Raw genomic sequence first — 15,107 nt, 5'->3', positions numbered from 1 at the left:
AGAAATCTCTGATGCCCTGAGCTGATCCAGTGTTCCCATTACAGCAAGGATGACTGCAAATCAGTACCCGTCCACTTCCTCCTCCTGCCCCACACATACCATACCCACAGTCTTAGGTCCTTTTCACACTTTTTAATCAGGTCGTTTCACTCACTGTTGATCAGAATGGCATTTCCCTCCCTCCATTATTGGAATCACTTCCCTACCGACCTTCATCAAACAACATTTCATGATTTTAACAAACCTTTCTGCAAATTCCTCAAAAGATGGTCTCCAGGAAAAGCCGTTTCGCCGAATCCGGATGGTTTCCAGCAATCCATTGTACCTGAGCTGAGGTGAGAGCACAATAAGGTTCAAAAAGAGATTAACAGATTTTACGGCCAGAAGGGACGATTATGATCATCTAAGTCTGGCCTCCTGCACAGCATAGGTCAAAGAAGTTCATGCAGATATTCCTGTAACCAGACCAATAACTTCTGGTTGATCTAGAGACATCTGTTGGAAAAGTCATACAGCAAAACAACATTTCCAATAAGTTCTTGGAATGTATTTGGGACAAATTTGTTTCAGAAAGTGGAGAAAATAACCAAGTGGGTCAGCCTTTTTATACTTCATTTTGACCAGCAGGGAGGAACTGACTGTGAATTTGAAGGTGGAACGCAACTGGGGGAAAGTGAACATGAAATCATAGATTTCATGATTTGAAAGAAAGGAAGAAGTGAGAGCAGCTGAATAAGGACAATAGACTTCAAAAAAGCAGACATCAACAAATTCAGAAAAGTGGTAGGGTAAGGTCAATGGGAAGAAAATCTAAGGGATATAGGAGATCAGGAGAGCTGGCATTTGCTCAAGGAGACAATATTAAAGACACAACTGCAAACTATCCCAATGTGAAAAATAGGAAGAATAGGAAGAAACCAAGATGGCTCCATCAGGAGACCTTGAATGAATGACCTAAAAATAAAAAAAGCATCCTACAAAAAGCAGAAACATGGATGAACTGCTAAGGAGGAGAACAAAATATTAGCGTAAGCATATAGGAAAAAATCAGAAAGGCTAAATCACCAAATGAGTTATACCTAGCAAAGGACATCAAAGGCAATAAGAAGAGGTTCTTTAAATACATTAGGAACAAGAGAAAGATGAAGGAAAGTGTAGGTCCTCTACTTACCCAGGAAGGAGAGCTAATAAAAAATAGGACATCAAGAAGACTGATGTGTTCAATCCCTATATTGCTTCAGTCTTCACTAAACAGGTTAACGGTGACCAGACACTCAACACAATTAATATTAACAATAAGGGGAAGGATTGCAAGCCAAAACAGGGAAAGAAGAGGCTAAAGAATATTTAGACAAGTCAAAGGTAATGAGGTCAGCAAGGCCTGATGAAATTCATCCTAAGGTACTTAAGGAACTAGCAGAAGCAATCTTGGAACATGAGAAATTATCTTCAGGAACTCCTGGAGAATGGCTGAGGTCCAGAGAAGGGCAAACATAGCACTTATCTTTAAAAATGGAAACAGAGAGGACCCAAGGAATTACAGACCAGTTGGCCTAACTTCAATACCTGGAAAGATATTGAAAAAAAGTATTAAACAATTTGTCAGGACGTTGAGTTATAAAAAGGTGTTATAAGGAATAACCAGAATGGATTTTTCAAACACACATCATGCCAAACCAACCTAATTTCCCTCTTTGGCAGGGTTACCAGCCTAGTGGATACAGGGGTAAGCAGTAAACATGATATGTAGTACTTTGCACTTGTCTTTATTGAATTTCATCATGTTTATTTCAGGCTTATTCTCCAGGTTGTCAAAGTCACTTGGAATTCTAATCCTGTCCTTGAAAGTGCTTGCAACCCCTCCCAGCTTGGTGTCATCCACAAATTTTAGAAGCTTACTCTCCTATTATCCAAGTCATTAATGAAAATATTGACTAGTACCAGACCCAGGACTGACTCCCATGGAACCCCACTTGAGACATCCTCCCAGTTTGATTGAACTATTGATAACCACTCTGAGTGTAGTCTTTCAACCACTTGTGAACCCACCTTATAGTAGTTTTATCTAGACCCATTTCCCTAGGTTTTTTTACAAGAATATCACATGGGATTATGCCAAAAGCCTTACTAAACTCACCAAAGGCTCTTATGTAAATTAAGTTGTCATGGGATAAGAGGGAAGATCCCTTCATGGATTGAGAACTGGTTAAAAGACAGGGAACAAAGGGTAGGAATAAACGGTAAATTTTCAGAATGGAGAGGGGTAACTAGTGGTGTTCCCAAGGGTCAGTCATAGGACAATCCTATTCAACTTATTCATAAATGATCTGGAGAAAGGGGTAAACAGTGAGGTGGCAAAGTTTGCAGACGATACTAAACTGCTCAAGATAGTTAAGACCAAAGCAGACTGTGAAGAATTTCAAAAAGATCTCACAAAACTAAGTGATTGGGCAACAAAATGGCAAATGAAATTTCATGTGGTGTGACAGGGTCAGGCCGGATGGCTACAGGAGAGTGATAGAAGGCAGATATATTAGCCCCAGGTTAAGTAGGTCCCTTTTCCCTGGGTAAGGTAACAGGGAAGGTTCCAGAACAATCAGGAACTTTCCGGAAACAATTAAGGTAGACAGGCTGATTAGAACACCTGCAGCCAATCAAGAAGCTGCTAGAATCAATTAAGGCAGGCTAATCAGGGCACCTGGGTTTAAAAAGGAGCTCACTTCAGTTTGTGGTGTGCGTGCAAGGAGCTGGGAGCAAGAGGCTCAAGAAGCTGAGAGTGAGAAGGCATACTACTGGAAGACTGAGAAGTACAAGCATTATCAGACTTCAGGAGGAAGGTCCTGTGGTGAGAATAAAGAAGGTTTTGGGACGAGGCCATGGGGAAGCAGCCCAGGGAGTTGTAGCTGTCACGCAGCTGTTACAGGAGTCACTGTAGACACTTGCAATCCACAGGACCCTGGACTGGAACCCAGAGTAGAGGGCGGGCCCGGGTTCCCCCCATACCTCCCTACTTGATACCGGAGGAGTTGAACTGGACTGTGAGTTCCACCAGAGGGGAAGGTCTCTGGCCTGTCCCCTGATCCACTAGGTGGATCAGCAGAGACTGCAGGGATTGTTCTTCTTCTTTTCCCCATGCTGGCCAGTGATGAGGCTAACTGAGTGAAGTGCAGGTTTGAGCCACGAAAGTGGCCAAACTGAGGGCTGCCGTGAACCTCTGAGGCGAGGAAATCCACCAATAAGCGCAGGACCCACCAAGGCAGAGGAGGAACTTTGTCACAGTGGATAAATGTAAAGTAATGCACATTGGAAAAAATAACCCCAACTATACATACAATATGATGGGGGATAATTTAGCTACAACTAATCAGGAAAGAGATCTTGGAGTTATTGTGGATAGTTCTTTGAAGACATCCACGCAGTGTGCAGCGGCAGTCAAAAAAGCAAACAGGATGTTAGGAATCATTAAAAAAGGGATAGAGAATAAAACGGAGAATATCTTATTGCCCTTATATAAATCCATGGTGCGCTCACATCTTGAATAACTGCATACATATGTCGTCTCCTCATCTCAAAAAAGATATACTGGCATAAGGAAAGGTTCAGAGAAGGGCAATTAAAATGATTAGGGGTTTGGAACGGGTCCCATATGAGAAGAGATTAAAGAGACTAGGACTTTTCAGCTTGGAAAAGAGGAGACTAAGGGGTGGATATGATAGAGGTCTATAAAATCATGAGTGGTGTGGAGAAAGTGAATAAAGAAAAGTTATTTACTTGTTCCCATAAGAACTAGGGGCCACCAAATTAAATTAATGGGCAGCAGGTTTAAAACAAATAAAAGGAAGTTCTTCACACAGCACACAGTCAACCTGGGGAACTCCTTGCCTGAGGAGGTTGTGAAGGCTAGGACTATAACAGGGTTTAAAAGAGAACTAGATAAATTCATGGAGGTTAAGTCCATTAATGGCTATTAGCCAGGATGGGTAAGGAATGGTGTCCATAGCCACTGTTTGTCAGAGGGTGGAGATGGATGGCAGGAGAGAGATCACTTGATCGTTACCTGTTAGGTTCACTACCTCTGGGGCATCTGGCATTGGCCACTGTCGGCAGACAGGATACTGGGCTGGATGGACATTTGGTCTGACCCAGTATGGCCATTCTTATGTTCTTAAAGTGTTAGGGCATTCAGGCTGTATTCAATTTTTTTTCTTGATCACCAAATTTTAGTATTAAATGTTATTTTCCCTCTATAAACTCCCCATTTTATTCTGAGTCATTGTTGGCATGTCTGGATGAGCAAATTGATATGGCCCTTGCCCGTGCTGCTTCCCGCAGCCCCCATTGGCTTGGAATGGCGAACAGCGGCCAGTGGGAGCTGCGATCGGCTGAACCTGCAGACGCTGCAGGCAAACAAACCGTCCTGGCCCGCCAGCGGATTTCCCTGACGGGCCGCATGCCAAAGGTTGCTGATCCCTGAGCTAGAGCTAAAAATTCTTCCATGTTTTATGAGATGGTAGCCTCAGGCACTGGTAGAGACACTTCAGTTGAGGAACCCTATATTAATGATGACACCTGGATAGTATATTTTGGCCAGGTCTTTAATGATTCACCCAAATCAGCTTTTTTAAATCTAATTTTACTATAATTGATGCAATGAGGAATCCTCGGTCTGATTTACCACTCTGGTCTCCAGTAATGGACAGTGAAGTATAGTCATTTATTTTAGTCCAACAACAGAAAAAAGCTTCAGGGGAAGACTTTTCTCCCTGCTGAAATTTTTCAGGAGAATCTTAATTGGTGGTTTTGGCTAAATTATATACTGTTGTTAATCATACTTGATTGATTCCGTCTAACTGGAAGCCCAGTACTGTAGTTCCTATTTTATTTTTTAAAAGGGAATAGAAAGAATCCTGCTTCTTACAGACCTAGTAGTCTGATAGATGATAGATAAATTTATTCCAGATTTGTAATGGGCGACAGGGTTGGATCACTTGGTGATTACATGTTCTGTTCATTCCCTCTGGAGCACCTGGCATTGGCCACTGTTGGAAGACAGGATACTGGGCTAGATAGTCCTTTGGTCTGACCCAGTATGGCTGTTCTTGTGGTCTTAAGATAGTAAGGTAATAAGTAACAGTCAGCATGGATTTGTCAAGAACAAATTGTGTCAAACCAACCTAATTGCTTTCCTTGACAGGGTAACAAGCTTTGTGGATGGGGGGGAAAGCAGTGGATGTGGTATATCTTGACTTTAGCCAGGTTTTTGATACTGTTTCACATGCCCTTCTCATAAACAAACTAGAGAACTATAAGCTAGATGGAGCTACTATAAGATAGGTGCATAACTGGTTGGAAAACTGTTCCCAGAGAGTAGTTATCAGTGGTTCACAGTCAAGCTGGAAAGGCACATCAAGTGGGGTCCTGCAGGGATCGGTTCTGGGTCTGGTTATGTTCAATATCTTCATCAATGATGTAATTCAGCGGTGTCCAATATGTTCGCCATTAGCCACATGTGGCTAATAGGCTATTGAATTGTGGCTAATACATGTGGCTTTTTTTAATGTGGCTAATAAGAAAAATTCAAAACCACTGATTTGATTACTACTCTGGACTGAGGAAAAAGCTAAGCATTATCTTTTGGGATGGTGACAAAATTTCTTTTTGAGACAAAAGAGGTAAAAACGAGCATGCTTTCAGCAGCTGGAAAATTCTACAGTCCAAAAGGTACTGAGGTAGGTGTTCCAACTCTCCAGATTTATGTGGGGAAAAGATAAGATGTGAAGGAACTTTTCTTTGTCTGCCTTACGGGACAGCAGTTTCCATGGTTTTGAATCTTGACTGAGTATCTGCCTTACATAAATATGGGTTTTATAAAAACATGAGCTGTCTTCAAAGTAGAAAACCAAAAGGCAAGCTTAGAATCGTGAATCATAGCCAGATCTTCTTCACAGTATCTGTCATTGTATGTTTGACTAGTTGATTATGTTGATTAAAATATATCAACACTAAGAGAGAAACCCAACCTATCTATAATAAATCGAAAGGTCTTATACCATGGAACTAAGGAGTACACAGGTTGTTCCTCCAGCTCCTGAAGGCGAAGACAGGGCCATCTATAATCTGGAAGAGCACAGATCTTAGACCAAAATTTAAGAAAAGCAATACAGGCTCTACTACTTAAGAAAGAACACCCACCTCAGCATATAAAAAGTGAAAGTCTCCTCAGAAAATTATTTTGAACAATCCCTAAGGCCAAAATATGGCCCTATGCCAAACTGTGGCCCCATATGGTGACAGGTTTCAGAGTGGTAGCCGTGTTAGTCTGTATCAGCAAAAACAACGAGGAGTCCTTGTGGCACCTTAGAGACTAACAAATTTATTTGGGCATAAGCTTTTGTGGGCTACAACCCACTTCATTAGATGCATGGAGTGGAAAATACAGTAGCAGATATAAATACACAGCACATGAAAAGATGGAGTTGCGTTACCAAGTAGGAGGTCAGTCTAACAAGACAATTCAATTAACAGTAGGATACCAAGGGAGGAAAAATCACTTTTGTAGTGGTAATGAGCGTGGCCCATTTCAAACAGTTGACAAGAAGCTGTAAGTAACAATAGGGGGAAATTAGTATGGGGGAAATTAGGTTTTGTAATGACCCAACCACTCCTAGTCTTTATTCAGGCCTAATTTGATGGTGTCCAGTTTGCAAATTAATTCCAGTTCTGCAGTTTCACATTGGAGTCTTTCTGAAGTTTTTCTGTTGAAGATTTGCCACTTTTAGGTCTGTTATTGAGTGTCCAGGGAGATTGAAGTGCTCTCCGACTGGTTTTTGAATGTTATAATTCCTGATGTCAGATTTGTGTCCATTTATTCTTTTGCGTAGAGACTGTTCAGTTTGGCCAATGTACAGGGCAGAGAGGCATTGCTGGCACATAATGGCATATATATACCACATAGGTAGACGTGCAGGTGAATGAGCCCCTGATGGTGTGGCTGATGTGGTTAGGTCCTATGATGGTGTCCCTTGAATAGTCCCTTGGTAAGGCATCTCCATCTTTTCATGTGCTGTGTATTTATACCTGCTACTGTATTTTCCACTCCACGCAGCTGATGAAGTGGGTTCTAACCCACTAAAGCTTATGCCCAAATAAATGTGTTAGTGTCTAAGGTGCCACAAGGACTCCTCATTGTTTTTGGCCCCATAGAACATGTGTGATCTTATTTTAGCCTCAAAAATTCTTAGTTCTGGGCGACTCTGTTCTCATCATATGAGCAGGTAAAACAGAGCACCCCTTGAGCAGAGCTAAGGGCCATTTTGTTTTATAGAATCGTAGGACTGGAAGGGACCTCAGGAGGTCATCTAGTCCGGTCCCCTGCACTCATGGGAGGACCAAGCATTATCTAGACCATCCCTGACAGGTGTCTGTCCAACCTACTCTTAAAAACCTCCAATAATGGAGCTTCCACCACCTCAGTAGGCAATTTATTCCAGTGTTTAATCACCCTGACTGTTAGGAAGTTTTCCCTAATGTGAAACCTAAACTGCCCATACTGCAATTTAAGCCCATTGCTTCTTGTCTTATCCTCAGAGGTTAATGAGAAAAAATTTTCTCTCTCCACCTTGTAACAACCTTTTATGTGCTTGAAAACGTATCGTTTCCTCCCTCAGTCTTCTCTTCTCCAGACTAAACAAACCCAATTTTTTCAATCTTCCTTCATAGGTCATGTTTTCTAGACCTTTCATCATTTTTGTTGCTCTTCTCTGGACTTTCTCCAAATTTGTCCACATCTTTCCTGAAATGTGGTGCCCAGAACTGGACACAAGACTCCAGCTGAGGCCTAATCAGCGTGGAGTAGAGCGGAAGAATTACTTCTTGTGTCTTACTTACATCACTCCTGCTAAGACATCCCAGAATGAGGTTTGCTTTTTTTTTGCAAGTGTTCCACTGTTGACTCATTTAGCTTGTGATCCACTATGACCCCCAGATCCCTTTCTGCAGAACTCCTTCCTAGACAGTCATTTCCCATTTTGTACGTGTGCATCTGATTGTTCCTTCCTAAGTGGAGTACTTTGCATTTGTCCTTTTTGAATTTCATCCTATTTACTTCAGACCATTTCTCCAGTTTGTCCAGATCATTTTGAATTTTCATCCTATCCTCCAAAGCACTTGCAAACCCTCCCAGCTTGGTATCATCCACAAACTTTATAAGTGTACTCTGTATGCTATTATCTAAATCACTGATGAAGATATTGAACAGAACCGGACCCATAACTGATCCCTTCGGGACCCCACTCGTTATGTCCTTTCAGCATGACTGTGAACCACTGATAACTACACTCTGGGAATGATTTTCCAACCAGTTATGCACCCACCTTATAGTAGCTCCATCAAGATTGCAATTCCCTAGTTTGTTTATGAGAAGGTCATGCGAGACAGTATCAAAACCCTTACTAAAGTCAAGATATACCATATCTATCGCTTCCCCCCATCCACAAGGCTTGTTACCCTGTCAAAGAAAGCTATCAGGTTGGTTTGACACGATTTGTTCTTGACAAATCCATGCTGACTGTTACTTATCACCTTATTATCTTCTAGATGTTTGCAAATTGATTACTTAATTATTTTCTCCATTATCTTTCCGGGTACAGAAGTTAAGCTGACTGGTCTTTAATTCCCTGGGTTGTTCTTATTTCCCTTTTTATAGATGGGCACTAGATTTGCCCTTTTCCAGTCTTCTGGAATGTCTCCTGTCTTCCATGACTTTTCAAAGATAATTGCTAATGGCTCAGATAGCTCCTCAGTCAGCTCTGAGTATTCTAGGATGCATTTCATCAGGCCCTGGTGATTTGAAGACATATAGCTTGTCTAAAATAGGGAAAGAACAAGTCAAAAATTACTTAGACTCTGATCCTACCTCATTTTCACTGGCATTCACTATGTTAAACGTCAAACCGCCACCAACCTTCTTGGTGAAAACCGAAACAAAGAAGTCATTAAGCATCTCTGCCATTTCCACATTTTCTGTTATTGTCTTTCCCCCCTCATTGAGTAACGAGCCTACTCTGTCCTTGGTCTTCCTCTTGCTTCTAATATATTTGTAGAATGTTTTCTTGTTTCCTTTTATGTCCCTAGCTAGTTTGATCTCGTTTTGTGCCTTGGCTTTTCTAATTTTGTCCCTACATACTTGTGTTATTTGTTTATATTCATCCTTTGTAATTTGACAGATTTTCTACTTTTTGTAGGACTCTTTTTTGTGTTTTAGATAATTGAAGATCTCCTGGTTAAGCCAGAGTGGTCTCTTGCCATACTTCCTATCTTTCCTATGCAGTGGGATAGTTTGTTCTTGTGCCCTTAATGTCTCTTTGAAAAACTGCCAACTGTCTTCAATTGTTTTTCCCCCTAGACTTGCTTCCCATGGGATTTTACTCACCCGAAAGACAGTTCTCCTCAGAAGAGAGCTATCACCTCAGTCGGGAAAGTACCATCTGAGGCTGGGATCTTGAATCCCAGCAACAGCATGCACCCGACTGTGCATCTTACTAGGGGGCTGGGAGTGGGATCTCTAGTGCTAGTGCCCTGGGAGGCAGATCCTGCTGTAATTAGCAAAAGTGGTAGAGGGAGTGCTGGAGTATGAATTTTGGTGCCAGAGTCCTGGAGTGTGGAGAAGAACCCTAAACACTCAGAGTTTAAGTGGAGAAAGAGCTATGCCTTCTCTGCTCCCTGCCCCCGTCATTGCCCCTCCTGCTGAAAGAATAAGCTTTCAGTGTTCATTCAAGCCATTCAGTCTTCAAACCCCACCCTCACAATGGGGTTTGTCCTGCCCAGTCCCAGCTGTATCCAGCCCCCTGCTCTGTCACAGGTCTGGTTCCTAACAGGACCTGGTTGAAGGGATGCTGAGCCCCTCACTCACCTGCTCCAGCACAACTTGGCTGTCAACCACGCCCGGCTCCTTCTGGCTGTTCGGTTTGATGCAGCGCACAAAGTGTGGGTTAGCAGAGTACATTCGCTCCATCAGCACGGATAGTGAATGCTAGCAGGAGGCGGTGACACAGGTCAGCAAATGCCAAATAATTTCCTGATTTTTGGCTCATTACAACAATCTGTAACCCACTCACCCTCCTTTGTCCTAGGACTATAGAGGTGTCAACTGGCCACTTCATTCTGAATGGCCTTTTGCAACATGTGAACTCCTTATCTGTACCAACTTGTAGTTAGCTGTGACACTCTGGTTTTTGGAGGGGGGTGTGGTGGTGGGGGGGGGGGTGAGAAAACCTGGATTAGTGCTGGAAATGACCCACCTTGATTATCATGCGCATTATAAAGAGAGGTTTCAAAGAGGGATGGGCTATTACCAGCAGGAAAGTGAGTTTGTATGTGTGTGTGGGGGGGGGCGGGGGGGAAGGGTGAGAAAACCTGGATTTGTGCTGGAAATGGCCCTACTTGATGATCACTTTAGATAAGCTGTTACCAGCAGGAGAGTGGGGTGGGAGGAAGTTTTGTTTCATGGTCTCTGTGTGTATATAATGTCTTCTGCAGTTTCCACGATATGCTATGCATCCGATGAAGTGAGCTGTAGCTCACGAAAGCTCATGCTCAAATAAACTGGTTAGTCTCTAAGGTGCCACAAGTACTCCTTTTCTTTTTTCTGAGTACATTGCCTCTGTGTCAGCTTGAAACTGAAAGCTTGCTTCTTTCGCCAACAAATACTAATATCAATAACATTACCTCATCCATGGGTGGCTGGCATCATAGGCATGGGAAGACTGTACCTTCACAAACAGTCTGACACGTCCGTGCCCATGCTCCACCTCCAGGACCAGGGCCAGATTAACCTTTGTGGGCCATGCGCCAAACATATTTGTGGGGCCCCATGGGGGCAAAGGAGCATGGCGTGGGGAGGTCGGTCCCCAGAGCGAGAGGCCAGCCAGGGGCAATGCGGCATAGCATGGTGGGGCTGGCCCTGCTCCACCCAGCCCAGTGCAAGTGCACTGTATACAAACCGGAAGTTGCCAGATGCACAGTGGCCCGCCCAGCCCTGTGCTGCCAGCGTGGCCCTTCCCCTTAGGGGTGGGCCCATGCCGTGCCACACAGCCTCCGACTCCCTATGCCCAGCGTCCCCCGGAACTGCTATGCCCAGCGGCCCCCCACATAGACCCTCCATCACAAATGCACAGCGGCCTGCACACTACCACCCCTGCCCAGCATCCCCACACACAGCCGCACCACTACTGCCCAATGCACTTCCCCATAGCCCACCACTACAACTACACAGCACCCCACTCAGACCCCACACTGCCCAGCATCCCAACACACAGACCTCCCCCACCGCCCCCCAACAGGCCCTCCACTGGCCAGCAGCCCCCCCACCCCCCGACACCTCCAGAGACCCACTCCTTCACACCCTGCCCCCTGGCCACACTCACCGGCCCTGCTGGAAGGTGGCGGCGTCTGCCAGGCTGAGCTGGCAGCGCATCCGGGGCTGGTCCAGTGCCAGGCTGGGGAAATCACTCCAGCCTCTCAGGAGTGGCGCGATAAGCCAGGCCAGGGTCTGCCCCTGCCCTGGCCAGACTCCCTCAGGACCCACTTGTCTGGAGATAGGGTGACCATACATCCCCATTTGGCAGGGACAGTTCCCTTTTTAAGCTCTGTCCTGGCCTTCCTGTCTTTTTTGACAAAAATGGACATTTATCCCATTTGCTCTCGCCAACTAATCAGTTGGCGAGAGCAAATGAACAAATGCCCAGTTTACAAAAAAAGTCCGGTGCCCCCCCCAGCAGGGCGTGGAGGAACATGCGTGTGGGGGGTGGCGACGTGTGGTGTCAGGCAGCAGAGCTTTGGGGGTCAGCCCCAGCCCCAACCCCAGCCAGAACGGAGCTTGTGGGGGTTAGGGGCCAGCCCCAGCCCATAGCAGCAGTGCGGAGAGGGTGTCAGCCCCAGCTCCTGTCACTTGTGCAGGGAGCTGGGGCGAGGGAGGGGTCAGCCCCTGTCCTGGCAGTGGCATGCAGAGCTTGGGGAGTGGGGAGTCAGCCCCTGGCTGCGGCGTAGGCAGCTGTGGGGGAAAGGTCAGCCCCAGTGGCGGATTTAGAGTTAGTGGAGCCCTGTGCTCAGCTTCATTTTTGGGGCCCCGTCTTGGGACCCAGCCAAGAAAAAGAACATTTGCTCTTATCTCCCCCCCCACCCTCGTTTTTCATTCTTTTTTTCTTCATCCTCCTCCTATAAGTAATAGCAAGTAAATGAAAATGAAGTGAGGTACCTTGATTGTTCTTGTCGTCTAACTTATTTTTCCAAACACCACTTGAAAATCGCTGGGGGTCTCGGCAAACCACAATGATCTTTCCAAATATTGTTTGTACTGTTAGCTAACTATTGTAAAGCTCTTTGGATAAGAGTGCTTTATAAAAAAATGTCGGGGTGCGGGGTCTGGCCAGGACTTAGGGTGCGGGAGGGGGCTCAGGGCTAGGGGTGCAGGGTCTGGGAGGGAGTTAGGGTGAGGGAGGGGGCTCAGGGTTGGGGTGTGGAGTGCTGACCTGGGGCAGCTCCCATTTGGTGCGTGGGGTGCAGGTGGTGATGTGGGGAGGGGTATGGGAGTCAGGGAGGGCAGGGGGCTGGGGGTGTGTGAGAGGGGTGCAGGAGTCAAGGCTGGGGATGCAAGGTCTGGGAGGGAATTAGGGTGCAGGAGTGGGCTGGGGTGCAGGGTCTGGCCAGGAGTTAGGATGCAGGAGGGGGCTCAGGGTTGGGGCAGGAGGTTGGGATGAGAAGCGCTTACCTGGGGCAGCTCCTGTTTGGTGCGACAGGTGCAGGTGGGAAAGTGTGTGTGGGGGGGTGTTGCAGGAGCTCCTGTTTGGGGCTCAGGGTGGGGATGGGGATGTGGGGGGGTGCAGGAGTGAGGGCATTGGGGGCTGGGTATATGGGGGGTGCAGGAGTCAGGGCAGGGGGCTAGGGAAGTGTAAAGGGGTGTAGGAGTCAGGGCAGGGGGCTGAGGGTGTTGGTTGGGGTTGTGGGGGTTCTCCCAGCCCCCTGCTCTGAGCAGCTCATGGCAGGGGGCTGGAGGGGGTATGTGTAGGGGGAGTGCAGGGCCCCGCCTTTGCTCAGCCCTGCCCCGATTCCACCCCCTTCCCAAGGCCCCGCCCCTGCCTCTTCTCCGCCTCCTCCCCCGAATGCGCTGCAACCCCACTTCTCCCCCTCCCTCCAGGAGCGCCGGCAAACAGCTGTTCGGTGGCAGGGGAAGCGCTGGAAGGGGGAGGGGTGGGAACACGGCACGCTTGGGAGAAGAGGCGGGGGAGGGGGGAGCTTGGCTGCCGGTGGGTGCGGGCGGAGCCTGCCCTGCAGCATGAGCCCCAGCAGCCGGCAGGACCAAGCTTCTGCCCCCGCAGGGGAGCATGGTGGGCAGAGAAGAGCTGGTGGGACCTTGCAGCCCAAGCAGTGTGGGCTTGGCCGGGGCCACTTTGGAGCCTGGGCCCGGGGCCATGGTAAACCCAGTACTGCCCAGGCCCCATCCTGCCTGCTGTAAGGCTGTTCCCTTTGTGCTGGGGCCGCTGGGACCAGGGCTGCTCCGGCCACACCGCCCACCGGCCCAGCGCTCGCAGCTTGGCTGGGGGGCGCCTTCAGGGGAGGGGATGCCGGTCAGCTGGGTGTTGGGCTGGTCGGTGTGGCCAAGGCATGCTGGCCATGGGGGTTGGGCTGGGTGGCATGGCCCGGGGATGCTGGGGCCGCTCTGCCCAGCTCTTTGGTGCTCTGGGGGTGCTAGCCTGGGGCAGGGGCTAGCAGCCACAGTGTGTGTGTGTGGCGGGGGGGGGGGGGGGGGGGGCTAGCAGCCACAGTGTGTGTGGCGGGGGGGGGGGCGGGGGGGTGGTGCTGGGCAGGGGCCAGTGGCCATAGTGGGGGCTGGGCTCCGGTGGGTGTGGAAGGGGCAGGGCCTTGGGCAGAAGGGGCAGGGCTGGGGGCTAGTCTCCCCAAGCCCAGGGTTTTCCCACCACCCATGATCTCATCCACCTTTTCTCGCTAATATCTTGGGACCAACACAGCTACAACAACACTGCAAACAAAGAATAACCAGACCCTCCTGGATCCATGGTCCTGTTGGTGAAAACTCCATCAGCAGTGCCAGCCAGGGCTCTGGCAGTGGGAGCTCCCTCTCAGCAGCGCAAGCCAAGATTTTCCCCTCACTACAGCCTGCACTTATAGCTCAGAAAAGTCCTTTCTCCAAGTGCCCGGAGCTCTATTGACTATGTTTGGGTTCCTGGGGGCCATTTCGGCATTTCCTTGCATGTTACTAAATAAGCATAGCAAAACAACAGTACTTTACCCGGAATTGAGCACCCACTGATTGCTTCCGTGTGTTGTTGAAGTTATTGTCTGTTCCTGGCAAGACCTGAAACCAGACCTAAACATGTATATCACATACTCCAACATCATTCCCCTGAGCTCCCAGCCCGGAGCCCTGTCTCTATCTGAAGATCAAGCCCATAGGGTGCTGGGAAAAGGACAAGAGAATGGATTTCAAAGGAGGAAAAAGTGAGTATGCATGTGCCAGGGAGACAAGAGGGAAAGCCCACTGCCACAAAAGGAGGAAGAGCTATAGGAGCAGAGACAGATTCCAATGTGCAGGGCTGCCTGTCCTCATTCTCTCCCCCCACCTTAATTGTAGACATCCCAGATGGGAGAATCATGCCACCAGGACCCAGTTATTGGTTGTCCTGGGGACCCCATGGTTCTTACCTTGGCTTTAATGTGAGGCATCAAAGTCCCTGTTCTGGAGACTGTGGCTGGATAAAGAAAAAGGTAACACTGAGTTCTGCAGCCCCATCCCTCAAACCAGGTGAAACCATCAGCAGACACGGAAACCTCCCCACAGGTGCAGAAAGCTTGTCCTGGTAAACCCTCTTCCCCAGAAAAACGTTTAAGCTTCACATGCTGAATACAAATGAACGAAACCCTGGTAAAACAATGAGCTTAAGAGCAGGAAAGGAACACTTGGAAAATGTGCAGGTACATAAAACAGACAACCTAGGAAGTAGCATCTGGGGCACTGAGGGAAATTGCTAATCAATTTACTGAACAACCGGCCACCATCTTTGAAAGAGTCAGGGACAACTGGGGAGGTGTGA

At 47.4% G+C, this 15,107-nt stretch overlaps 1 protein-coding gene across 2 annotated transcripts in view; it reads right to left on the bottom strand.

Annotated features, from left to right (window-relative positions):
* Positions 1–15,107, bottom strand: part of LOC102946597 (myosin-IIIb) — a 144,354-nt gene that overhangs the window by 54,993 nt on the left and 74,254 nt on the right. For both annotated transcript variants that reach the window (XM_037902509.2, XM_037902510.2), the window contains exons 16-19: positions 14,719–14,765; positions 14,306–14,371; positions 9,911–10,030; positions 245–330 (exon numbers count right to left, since the gene is read on the bottom strand). In XM_037902509.2, coding sequence (XP_037758437.1) covers positions 245–330; positions 9,911–10,030; positions 14,306–14,371; positions 14,719–14,765 — 319 coding nt within the window. The remainder of the gene's footprint in view (positions 1–244; positions 331–9,910; positions 10,031–14,305; positions 14,372–14,718; positions 14,766–15,107) is intronic.

Source organism: Chelonia mydas, chromosome 5, assembly GCF_015237465.2.
Source record: "Chelonia mydas isolate rCheMyd1 chromosome 5, rCheMyd1.pri.v2, whole genome shotgun sequence".
Taxonomy (NCBI): Eukaryota; Metazoa; Chordata; order Testudines; family Cheloniidae; genus Chelonia; species Chelonia mydas.
Note: the sequence above shows the minus strand (reverse complement) of the source record. Positions and strands in the feature narration are given on the sequence as shown.